General features: G+C 34.9%; 2 protein-coding genes and 1 long non-coding RNA gene across 6 annotated transcripts; 1 reads left to right on the top strand and 2 right to left on the bottom strand.

The window, feature by feature from the left end:
• Window positions 1-211: 211 nt before the first annotated feature.
• On the bottom strand, window positions 212-3,357 carry LOC111797171. Of its 4 annotated transcripts, none has more exons than XR_002815492.1 (7): window positions 3,241-3,357; window positions 3,099-3,146; window positions 2,326-2,436; window positions 1,947-2,121; window positions 1,234-1,621; window positions 645-877; window positions 212-364 (listed from the first exon to the last, which is right to left on the bottom strand). It is a non-coding gene; the product is annotated as an uncharacterized LOC111797171 (long non-coding RNA). The 4 variants fall into 4 exon arrangements; XR_002815490.1 differs by having other exon boundaries at window positions 1,234-1,586; XR_002815491.1 differs by having other exon boundaries at window positions 1,234-1,586; window positions 1,947-2,068.
• On the top strand, window positions 734-8,017 carry LOC111797168 (potassium channel KAT3-like). The gene is made up of 13 exons (XM_023680103.1): window positions 734-918; window positions 1,307-1,522; window positions 1,943-2,104; window positions 2,236-2,293; window positions 2,392-2,709; window positions 3,102-3,341; window positions 3,630-3,728; window positions 3,812-3,844; window positions 4,999-5,184; window positions 5,370-5,447; window positions 6,592-6,658; window positions 7,209-7,361; window positions 7,768-8,017. The coding sequence occupies exons 1-13, from the start codon at window positions 734-736 to the stop codon at window positions 7,869-7,871; spliced, it is 1,899 nt and encodes a 632-aa protein (XP_023535871.1). The 3' UTR covers window positions 7,872-8,017.
• On the bottom strand, window positions 4,186-9,588 carry LOC111797169. Its single transcript, XM_023680104.1, has 5 exons — window positions 9,425-9,588; window positions 8,415-8,466; window positions 8,024-8,179; window positions 5,873-5,952; window positions 4,186-4,555 (listed from the first exon to the last, which is right to left on the bottom strand). Exons 1-4 carry the CDS (start codon window positions 9,528-9,530, stop codon window positions 5,943-5,945), a joined length of 324 nt encoding a protein of 107 aa, XP_023535872.1. The 5' UTR covers window positions 9,531-9,588; the 3' UTR covers window positions 4,186-4,555; window positions 5,873-5,942.
• Between the last annotated feature and the right edge of the window lie 880 nt (window positions 9,589-10,468).

Raw genomic sequence — 10,468 nt, 5'->3', positions numbered from 1 at the left:
CTCAGATTCGCCTTTTACTTTCACGGTTAAGCTTCCAGTTTACCTAAGGTTAAGGATATATATATATAGATGGAAGTCCTACGTCGGCTAATTTAGAGAATGATCATGGATTTATAAACAAAGAATACTCTCTCCATTGGCACGAGACCTTTTGGGTAAGCCCAAAGCAAAGCCATAAGAGCTTAGGCTCGAAGGGGACAATATCATACCATTATGGAAAGTCATATTCGTCTAACATATATATATATATATAATGCATAGGACAACCTCGTTCATTCAAAGAAGCAAGAAACTAACCATATGTTTAATGATGGTAAAAGAGATCCACAAAGCCTTCCTTAAAGTCCTCTCCCCTAATGAAGTCCTGAAATTAAGAGTCAACTCTTCATAATACAAGCATTTTACATATAAAAATCGCAATTATTAGAGTAATTATGAGACATCATCTCTTGAGCATGGGATCGATTCATAGAATAATGCAAGTCAACATGGATCACTAAAATAAATCTTATCTTTGATGTATAACAGTCACGAAATGATCTTTTTTTAAATTTATTTACACCAATTCAACGAATGCTCATTGCCACCTTCCCCTTTAATTAATATATATTAAGTTGAACTCACGGGGTTCGCGTAAAAGTTACCTCTTTTGTGTGCATAAAAAGTCTCAGGCATGCAGGAAAAGTGACCGTCTTGTTTCTGGGTCATTAGAATTTGCAGAGGCTGAAACACAATGACGACACCAATGTCCGAAACAAGGTCGCCGTTGCCTTTGCTGTTCCGGCGGCACTCAAGTGGCGAAATAAAGAACTTGACGTCGGTTTCCAGCAGCCTTTTGCCGGCGTTTGGAACTGTTGTGACCGATGGATACTCAAACCTGAACAAGTTCATTATAGTTCCGTATGATAGAAGATATCGGTGAGTCAATTCAACAACTTGTAGATGCAATTCTAAGAGACAATATAGTTTAAGTTTACACACCATAAGTACTTTCATATCTTAGTTCTTAGTTTCTCTGCTAATAAATTTGATCCTACCGGTTGTGTGATAGGTTCGTGATCCATGATATTCAGTATTGAAAATATATTTTTTTTCTTGCCATATATGAGGATGAATTTCATTAGCTGTAAATGAAAGAACACATACAGTATAAATGATTTTTTTTTATAAGAAGTATTGATATATGAAAAATTAGAATTTGAAAAACAAGTCAAAAGCAAGAATTTGTCTTACTTGCTTTTGGCGAGAGAAAGGAGCGGACCACTTTGGTTGGGCATTTTGGAATATGAATGATGATGCAATGCAGGTGGTGGCAAACTTTCCTGGTAGTGCTAGTGGTGTACTCAGCGTGGGTATCTCCCTTTGAACTTGCCTTCAAGAAAGTGGCAACTGGGTCTCTTTTACCCGTTGATTTGGTGGTGGATGCATTCTTTGCCCTTGATATTGTCTTGACCTTCTTCGTGGCTTATTTGGATAAATCCACTTATCTCCTCGTTGATGATCACAAGAAGATTGCTGTACGGTATGTTCATTTTACCCATTCCAAGTAATATTTTGGTTTGGGTTTGTTCTTCCATCTACTTGTTCTGAAAATTGAAATCTTCAAAAGTGGTTTCAAGAGCTGATGGAAGGGGAAACAGTACAGTTATACAATAAATGACAATTTAGCACAAGACGACAACTGCACATATGTAGAAGTTGCAAATAGAGGGCATTAAAACAATATGATTACTTTTCTAACAAAGAAGAAAGAAATTTTTATCATAGAGATTCAAACCTCTAATCTTTTGATCTAAGATTTGAATGGAATAGGTTGTAAATTGTAATTGGTAGAAAATATATAAACAAATATGACTTAGGTGAATGGTGCAGTGTGAAATGAATAACTGAAGAAAATTTCAGAACAGCTATTAGATTAATAGAAAATTATGTGTTGTTACAGTTACCTTACAAGCCTGTGGTTCCCCATGGACGTAGCCTCCACTCTTCCATTTCAGGTAATATACAGAATTTTCACTGGAGAGATGAACCGCAATGAGGTCTTCGGCTTCCTCAACTTACTTCGGTTCTGGCGACTAAGGCGTGTTAGTGAACTTTTCTCAAGGTAACATGTTGCTTGCACTTCAATGTATAACGGAAGTAGATTATTTGATGGTAAAGATTTCAAAAATTAAAAAAGCATTTTCATACTACTTGCTCAGAACTAATCTAACTGACAAATTGCCTCAAATCCAGGCTGGAGAAAGACATACGCTTCAGTTACTTTTTAACAAGACTCATCAAACTAATTTGTGTAAGACTTCTTTCTGGGGATAACAAACTTACTTGTAATATTCTACTCTCAGACCACTGCTTAAATAGAAGTATCTTTGGGTTGTTCTCCAATGACAGGTTACACTGTTGGCAGTTCATTCAGCTGGTTGTTTCTACTACTGGCTGGCAATTCATCATAAAGATGCAGAAAATACATGGATTGGAATTGAAGTAGAAGATTTTAAAAGCAGAAGTATCTGGCTTGGCTACACCTATTCAATATATTGGTCAATTGTCACACTTGCCACCGTTGGTTATGGGGACTTGCATGCAGTTAATCTAGGGGAGAAGATTTTTAGCATCTGCTACATGTTATTCAACATCGGCCTCACGTCTTACTTGATAGGAAACATGACAAATCTTATCGTTCACAGTGCTATCCGAACATTTATCATGGTAATTTATCCTTTTGCTCTATGCACTCAATCTAGTTACAGGAACCAGTCTAACATAGAAAACATGGTATTTGTGATGTCTACCGGCAATGTAACAAGAAAATGCTACAGCACGAATCTTACCCTGTGACTATGTCTATGTTTGGTAATAATCAATGGTTTCCAAAACAAAGCATAGTATCAATAGAAAACATAATTTTAAACCTGGAACTACTAAATCAACTAATTCAATATTGCAAGAAGCAATGAGTAATAATGGACTCCTTTTACTATTAATATTCTTGTCTTAGAATTACGGAGCATATAAAAACCATTTGTTAGTGCCATGTCTCATTCTAAGTTCTCTTTCAGCATTACACTTTATAATAAATGAATTGCATTGTCACTTACCAGAGGGATTCCATAAATGAGATATTGCGTTATGGAAGCAAGAATAGACTGCCAGAAAGCTTGAAAGATCAAATGTTGGCGCACATGCAGCTCAAGTTCAAGACAGCAGAGTTGAAGCAAGAAGAGGTGTTGGAGGATTTACCTAAAGCAATCAGAACCAGTATTGCCCAGCACCTTTTCCGTCGTACAGTTGAGAATGCATACTTATTCAAGGATCTATCTAACGACTTAATCGCCCAATTGGTAAGAGAACTTTTTTCCTGTTCAAGAGATGACGNAAAAAAAAAAAAAAAAAAAAAAAAAAAAAAAAAAAAAAAAAAAAAAAAAAAAAAAAAAAAAGAAGAAAGAAAGAAAAAAAAAAAAAGAGAGAGTCGTAATATAGACTACCAAGTCATGCAGCATGAAGTAAAAAAAAAGTAGAACTTTGGAGCACTTACCTTCACCATTTAACAGAAGAATATCTGGAAACTAACCGAGCTAAATTTGTAGCTATTCTCAGTTCTCCTGTTGGCCTAATACATATTTGTGCAGGTGTCTGAGATGAAAGCCGAGTACTTTCCACCTAAAGTTGACATTATAATACAAAATGAGATACCAACAGATTTCTACATTTTGGTGTCTGGATCAGTGGTAAGTAATCTTGTGTTTTTTCATCTGCATTCCATGTTCTCTTGGAATCAAATCTAATCTGAACTACATTTATAAAAATGCAGGATGTGATCGTGTACAAGACTGGAACTGAACAGGTAACGTAGAGCAGTTCATTGTTGTGTTAAAAGGTTATTGCCTATTTCTATGCATTACATTATATAATGTAAGAAATTTTAAATATTCACGACCAAATTACAGATGCTGACAAGGTAAAGTTAGACAATTAAGTAGTTATAATAAAATTCTAGGTACTTAAAACGAACTCAAAGAAACAGTTGTATAATTTATATAACAGACCCTAGTCTATTCAAGTAATGTATTTCTAAGCTGTTATAATGAAAATCAAACTCCAGTGAAATTGGTGGCAAAAGAATCTATAAATGGTTAGAAGATCCAGAGTGAAGAAAGAGAGCTTTGTCCCAGCAAGCAAGATCCCTGAAATCCAAAGCACACAATTATATTTTTTTTAAATAAGTATCTAATTGGATTGTCAGTATCTTTAAGAAAACTTATGTTGCCTAGGAGTGATAATCTGTTTGGCAATTGATGGATATTCAGACAGTACAAGCAGTGCACATCTTGAATTTCAATAAACCAAGAACTGAAGTAAGACAACAGAAGAGGATAGGATGAGATCTGTCCTGTAGTGATTATAGACTGAACAAAAATAGTGTGTTGTATGCACCATCCAACAGAAGATAATATCTCATTCATTCATATATCATAGCACCCAACTATCTTTACAAGTTGATTCTTCAAGCTCAAGTAAGACTCTGAAACCCACACTTCATGCTCGAGAAACTTTCCTGCAAGAAGAAATTGACAGAAGTGTACAAAGTACTGTCATGAATGACGTCAGGAAGGGAAAATTCATATTATGATATAATGTCTTTTCGAGCATTGAGATTGGAAAGGAATACAAGATCCTTATTGAAAGACTTTTTTTTTCCCCCCACCTCAAACTAGTATTAGAAAATAACCCCATTCCAACCTAAGCAGTCTTCCTAGTCTTCCAAATCTCTAAACAAAACAAATAAGATTTATCTACTAGCTCTCTAACAATTAAGTAGAACCAAGACAATTTGGGTAATAATGATGCAATTCAGTGATACTTAAAATGGAAGGGCGGCTGCATCTGCAGTACTCGTGTTGAGATATTTTCCATCCTCAACAGGAAAAGAGAGGAAAATCCAATGAACCTGATTTTTTCACCCTTTTTCGTAATATATTTGCATGAATTGATTTTCAGATTTTGTCAAAGCTGGAATCTCCACAGATGGCAGGGGAAATTGCTGTGATGTTGAATATCCCACAGCCATTTACAGTGAGAACTAGAAGACTCTCCCAAGTCATCAGGATAAGTCATCATCATTTTAAGCAAATGTTACAACCAAACAACGAAGATGGAAAAACCCTTTTCATCAACTTCACTGAGGTTAGAAAAATAGTGGATCTATAATACAATTATTACAAGATAAACAAATTTTATATCAGAAGCCTTTGAGATTAAAGATATCATCATCAAGATAGTAACTGCATAAACTTGCCGTGTATAATCCTAATAAAACTCGTGTCTAGTACGCACATTTTTTTATGCTGACTTTTGTGCTGCACAATCAGCACTTGAAGGGGATGAAAAAGGAGGAGCAAAACGAAATACCCTACTTTTCAGAGTTGCTGGAAGACCTAAATTCAGAGGTACCCTTCTTTTATTATTCAATAAAGTGGTTTACAATTTGGACATGATTAGCTTGTCGTTAGTGCAATGCCGAACGTTAGAAGCCTTGTTGTTTGAATATAACTTTGAGAAGTATCCAGGAGAAATGATCTCTTCTAAATATATTACTAAGAACGTAAGCAGGTATTTATTACATACCAGGAAACTTTACAGCAAAATTAATCTCAAAATCATGATTTTTTAGGATCAAGTTGACTCGGGTTAACTGCTATCTAAAGGATAAGAGTTTCTTTATTAAAACTAGTCAATTTGCTGATTTTCATGCTTGAAAATGAAAGACTTCCAAAAATATCATCTATACAAGTGTGAAATAGGCGAACAAGATTCAAGCAAAATGTTTATGCATATGGTGAAAATAGGCTAGGCATTAATGTGTTCTCCTTACCCATGTCTAGAGAATAAAATAGGAGGAGAATTATGACAACTTGTACTTTTCCACCCTAGACTGATGAAAGTCAACTTTTCCTGCAAGAATATAGCAGAAAAATTACAGAATAAGATATAAGTAGATCAAAGTTATAAGATTCATTTTCTGGAAAATGAATGTTGCTAAAGTTTTTTTTTTAGTTATATAAATTCACTTATGAAACTTAGTATGTAGTAAAGTGAAAAATGAGTTAATAACATAAGATATAAAGGGAGAATCTCAATTTCTTCTCTGGTCAAGAATATTTGACAAAAACAAATTGAAAGGGAAATTTGGAAATTATTTATCTATTGGCTTACATTTCAAATTTGAGGGGAAATAAGTCCAATAGAGTAAACCATAGAAGAGCTTTGTAAGTTACCAAATAAATATTCATTCATAAACTAATTCTAATTTTGTCTAAAATACAAATAGAAAAGAATGAGCAAGCAGCATTGAATGATGCAACTTGTACTGAAATTCTCAATGAAAGTTAAACCTATGCCTTGAAAGAAAAATAGACGTTGATACAAATTAGCTTTGGACAAATTATCAGTACAATACCAAATATTCTTTCTTTCCCTATATTCTTTGAACAAACTAGCTCTTAATGATTTCCTACCAGAGAAAAGGACTCACTTACGAGAACGATAAAAAGAACCTTAACTAGATGATCATCATCGCATGTTGTTTTGCAGTTCACAGAACCGAATGAGACACAAAATCAGAGACTACCAGATTATCATGGAGATCAAAAAATGGAAGGTAAGGAAATTGTGGAATGACATTAACAGTTATGACATTATTTTCTAATTAGTTTATCTTAGAAAGCATGCATAAAGTGGAGAAATCATAAATAGTTTCTTGGGAATTTATTTTTTTCACTGAACATATATCTACTCTGATTGTGGCAAGTTACAACAACATGCAAGCACATTCTAGAATCATCAGGACATAATGTTTATGTGTGGAAGAACTGTGTTGTCACTTTGTTTTTCAAGTAAACTATATTTAGCTTTATCAAAATATTTTACATTCGTCTCTTTAAAAACAGAGTACGGTTGAGCATTCATAACTTTTTCTATAACTTAGAAGATAAACTAAAAAAATCCAACTTTTAATCTAAAAAATATTGAATCAATTTTGTCAGCACTTTGTGTTATCAACTTGATTCAGCACAAAGCACACTTCCTAGATGTTCTAATCTTAATCGAGTTACTTTTGTTCGAGCAACTTGGATACCATGTATTTTCAAATGTTGGACTTTTCCTGGATAAGCACATTTCGTAGCTCAATTCACACAATTATGTTATAGGATCGCCAGAAGCATCTACACCATTGCCACATACAGATCGCATCAGGGTGATAATTCACGAGCACCATCCAGATGAAAGTACAAAAGATGGCAAGGGTATGGGAAAACTGGTATTTCTGCCCAAGTCGATTGAAGAACTTTTCGGATTGGCAGGTATTATGATTAGATTTGTGTGAAGTATAATTTGCGTCATACATTTTAAACAATCCCAGGAAACATTTCAGAAATTACAATCCAACGCTAAGTACCTATTCTTCTTAAAGTACAAAAATTTGTTGGCTTAATCATATGATTTTAATCTGATAGGAAGAAGATGGTGAAATAAGAAATTTAAGTCAATAACTAGATTTTTATGTCTCATAAAGACGACACTTAAAGACCTAGTTATCATGGTTGTGTAATTTATTGAATCGAGTTTGGATCAGACAGAACAAATCATGATTGTTGTTGGCTTAATCATACAAAGGGCTTGGCTTTTTATACACCTTATATACCTTTTTAATGTCAATGTAGATGACATCTTTTAATTAGAAGATAACTGATTGACAATGGATTGCAGAGAAAAGATTTGGCAAGAGAGGGAGCTCAATTTTCATGGCTGATGGCTCTAAAGTAGAAGACTTGAATGTTTTAAGAGAGGGTGATCATTTATTTTTTGTCTGAAGACAAAAACAATATCTACTGGGTTTACATAAGGCCTAAACCGATGACTTATGGTCTACAACTATCAAGAAACAAGAGATGAGTGATAGTGTAAATATATTAAAGGGACACGTACTGGCAGAAATGTGCAGAAATTTTGGGAGAAATCTTACAGTGTTCCCCCTCCGTTGTTGAGCATGTCTAAAACAGTGTAAGCAGCTTGTTGAAATTGTTGTTTCTCTTCCTCTAGCACTCCCTTCCTGTCAAGAGCAGAACCCCTGCACTTCTCTATGTCTTCCAATATACCAACAGCATTTTGATCGATTTCACTGCAAACAGTGGAAAACAAGAGGACTATGGTTAGCATGAGAATCTATACGTACCATTATGACGTTTTATGCAATTAATTTGGAGTCATTAGGAGTAGAAGAACTCCTCCATAATTAAAAATATTTCGCTCTCCCCACTTACAGCTTATCAGTTTACAACAACTCCTGAAAATTTAAAATAAAAAACATGCATAAAAAATAAAAGTAATCGAGCTACTCTCCATAATCAACAAACCTGATCATTCTAAGCATGTTCTCCATAGCCCCTTGGGCCTGTTGTGATATATCTGCGCAAATATAAAAATACCAGAACCAGTGTTATCTAATCGGATGACACAGAGTAATCCAAAGATCAGGGTGTGATAAACATCAACATGCAAAGAAGGAAAGAGAAAACGATAAAATGATTTTGTGATGAAAACAAGCACGTCTTGGTCGAACTGATATTAAGGCTTTGAAGTTTTCATCGTTGTTCGGCTATGATTTACCGCCTCTCTTCAGAACAGATCTAATCTCATGAGTACATTTGGTCTGGTATAATTTTCAAGCCTGTAAATTTGCGGAGGAGCAACCTTTCTCCAAGTACAACCGTCTCGAAGCTAGCGAATCAATCAAACTCCTTCTAGAATTACAGAACTTAAAAATAACGGATGAGCGAAGCAAAACAATCATATAAAAATGGACTGCACGTATAAATGGAGGTAGAATCATAATACGCGAGTACTGACTGGCCATTTCTGAACACGATTCACGATTCAAATAGAGTTAAGAATAAAGTGCCAACAGAGCCAACATTTGGAGAAAGACTCTTAAGTTTAAGAATACAAATACCTCCTCGTCATAAGGAAGTACAACTATCACTGCCGATTTGTTCATAATTTGTCTAAAACAAACAACCTCTATCTATTTCGGATTTGTGCTACACAATTTTATAGTATCAGAAGCGAAGAAAGTTAACCTAATCGCCGTTTCCAGTCAAACCTGCGCCGAACATTATCAAATGCAATCCAGTCGAAGTTTCATCACCTACCTAGAGTTTAATCTCAAAGCATTTCTTACTTCTTCAAGCACAACTAGTAGACGATTAACAGTGCCCGATTTTCACAATAAGTACAACAAATCTAACTAAAAATCTCGCCATACAACGTCAGGCAGGCATATTTTCATTACGAGAAAGCGTTTTTGCGCGCCTTTTGAGTGTGTGTGCATTAGAGAGAAAGAGAAAAAAAGAAGCGAAGAATTTACGGAATAGGAGAACTGAGAGCTGCGATTCAGATTCAGCTTCTGGCAACGACTCAGATTCCGGCAAGGGAATAAGATGATCATTGGGTTTTGATTCGGAACTTGCCATCGTACAGAGAGACTGGAACGAGAAGAACAAAGGCTCCAGTTACGTTTGCGCGGGTGAAGTATACAACTGATGTTCAATTTTTTTATTTATATTATTTTTCTTTCTATACAAAATCGTCGCAAATAATTCTTAAATTATTTTAATTTTTTAAAAAATACCAATTATATTATTTTCATAAAAAATATGCTAAACTCACAGCTAAATAGTTTATGTATATTAAATTATTATTCCATTAACATAATTATTTATAAATATTTTTTTAAAAAACAGCTAAATTTTCTTATTAATCTTATTAAATTATGCTGAGCATTTAAGGTCAATTATGGTAATATATATATATCAACCTGTGGTGGAACCCGAGAGACAAAGTCAAAACGCTTGATCTTATGCCTCATACTTCAAGACGCTCCTCCCGTCGATCAAGCAACGAAGCTATTCGTGATAGACTGATCTGGAAGCCGCTATTCTTCGATTCGAATAAGCCAAGTCCTTTCAGTCGGTTCGTTTAGGTGGTCTTCCCTTATCTTTCCTAACGTTCGGAGTTGTTCCACTAATCCTATCCAAAAAGGGCGAGTTGAGTAAATTGATGGCCTTTCTTCTTTAGGGAAGGCACGGGACCCACCACTAAAAGAAAAACAGAGGTGCCCTCCTGCACACCAGGTGAAATCACATTATTTTCTACCGTAAGACATAGTCGAACGAGTGAGGAAATTAGGAGGGGACAATATCAACGCCCCCCAACCCACCGACGACTTGATACTGCATTACAAGCCAAGCAAACCTACACATATAGCATCTCGACATTGGTTGTAGGGTCTCGAAGCTAAAACTCGGAGAAGTTACGCCTCACTCGATGCTACGATTTGCCACTCTACCTTGCTATAAAAAATATCTATTATTTCACAAGTTTCAATAATTTTTTTAATTAAAAAATTGGA

This window comes from Cucurbita pepo, chromosome LG06, assembly GCF_002806865.2.
Source record: "Cucurbita pepo subsp. pepo cultivar mu-cu-16 chromosome LG06, ASM280686v2, whole genome shotgun sequence".
NCBI lineage: Eukaryota > Viridiplantae > Streptophyta > Magnoliopsida > Cucurbitales > Cucurbitaceae > Cucurbita > Cucurbita pepo.
Note: the sequence above shows the minus strand (reverse complement) of the source record. Positions and strands in the feature narration are given on the sequence as shown.

Excerpts from the sequence above, each read along its gene's own strand:
- LOC111797168 (XM_023680103.1), top strand. The coding sequence starts at position 734 with ATGACGACACCAATGTCCGAAACAAGGTCGCCGTTGCCTTTGCTGTTC. Across the intron at positions 919-1,306 it reads CCGTATGATAGAAGATATCG|GTGGTGGCAAACTTTCCTGG; the intron begins GTGAGTCAATTC and ends GATGCAATGCAG. Across the intron at positions 6,659-7,208 it reads TGGAGATCAAAAAATGGAAG|GATCGCCAGAAGCATCTACA; the intron begins GTAAGGAAATTG and ends ATTATGTTATAG.
- LOC111797169 (XM_023680104.1), bottom strand. The coding sequence starts at position 9,530 with ATGGCAAGTTCCGAATCAAAACCCAATGATCATCTTATTCCCTTGCCG. Across the intron at positions 8,467-9,424 it reads GCTCTCAGTTCTCCTATTCC|ATATATCACAACAGGCCCAA; the intron begins GTAAATTCTTCG and ends ATATTTGCGCAG. Across the intron at positions 8,180-8,414 it reads AACATGCTTAGAATGATCAG|TGAAATCGATCAAAATGCTG; the intron begins GTTTGTTGATTA and ends CACTGTTTGCAG.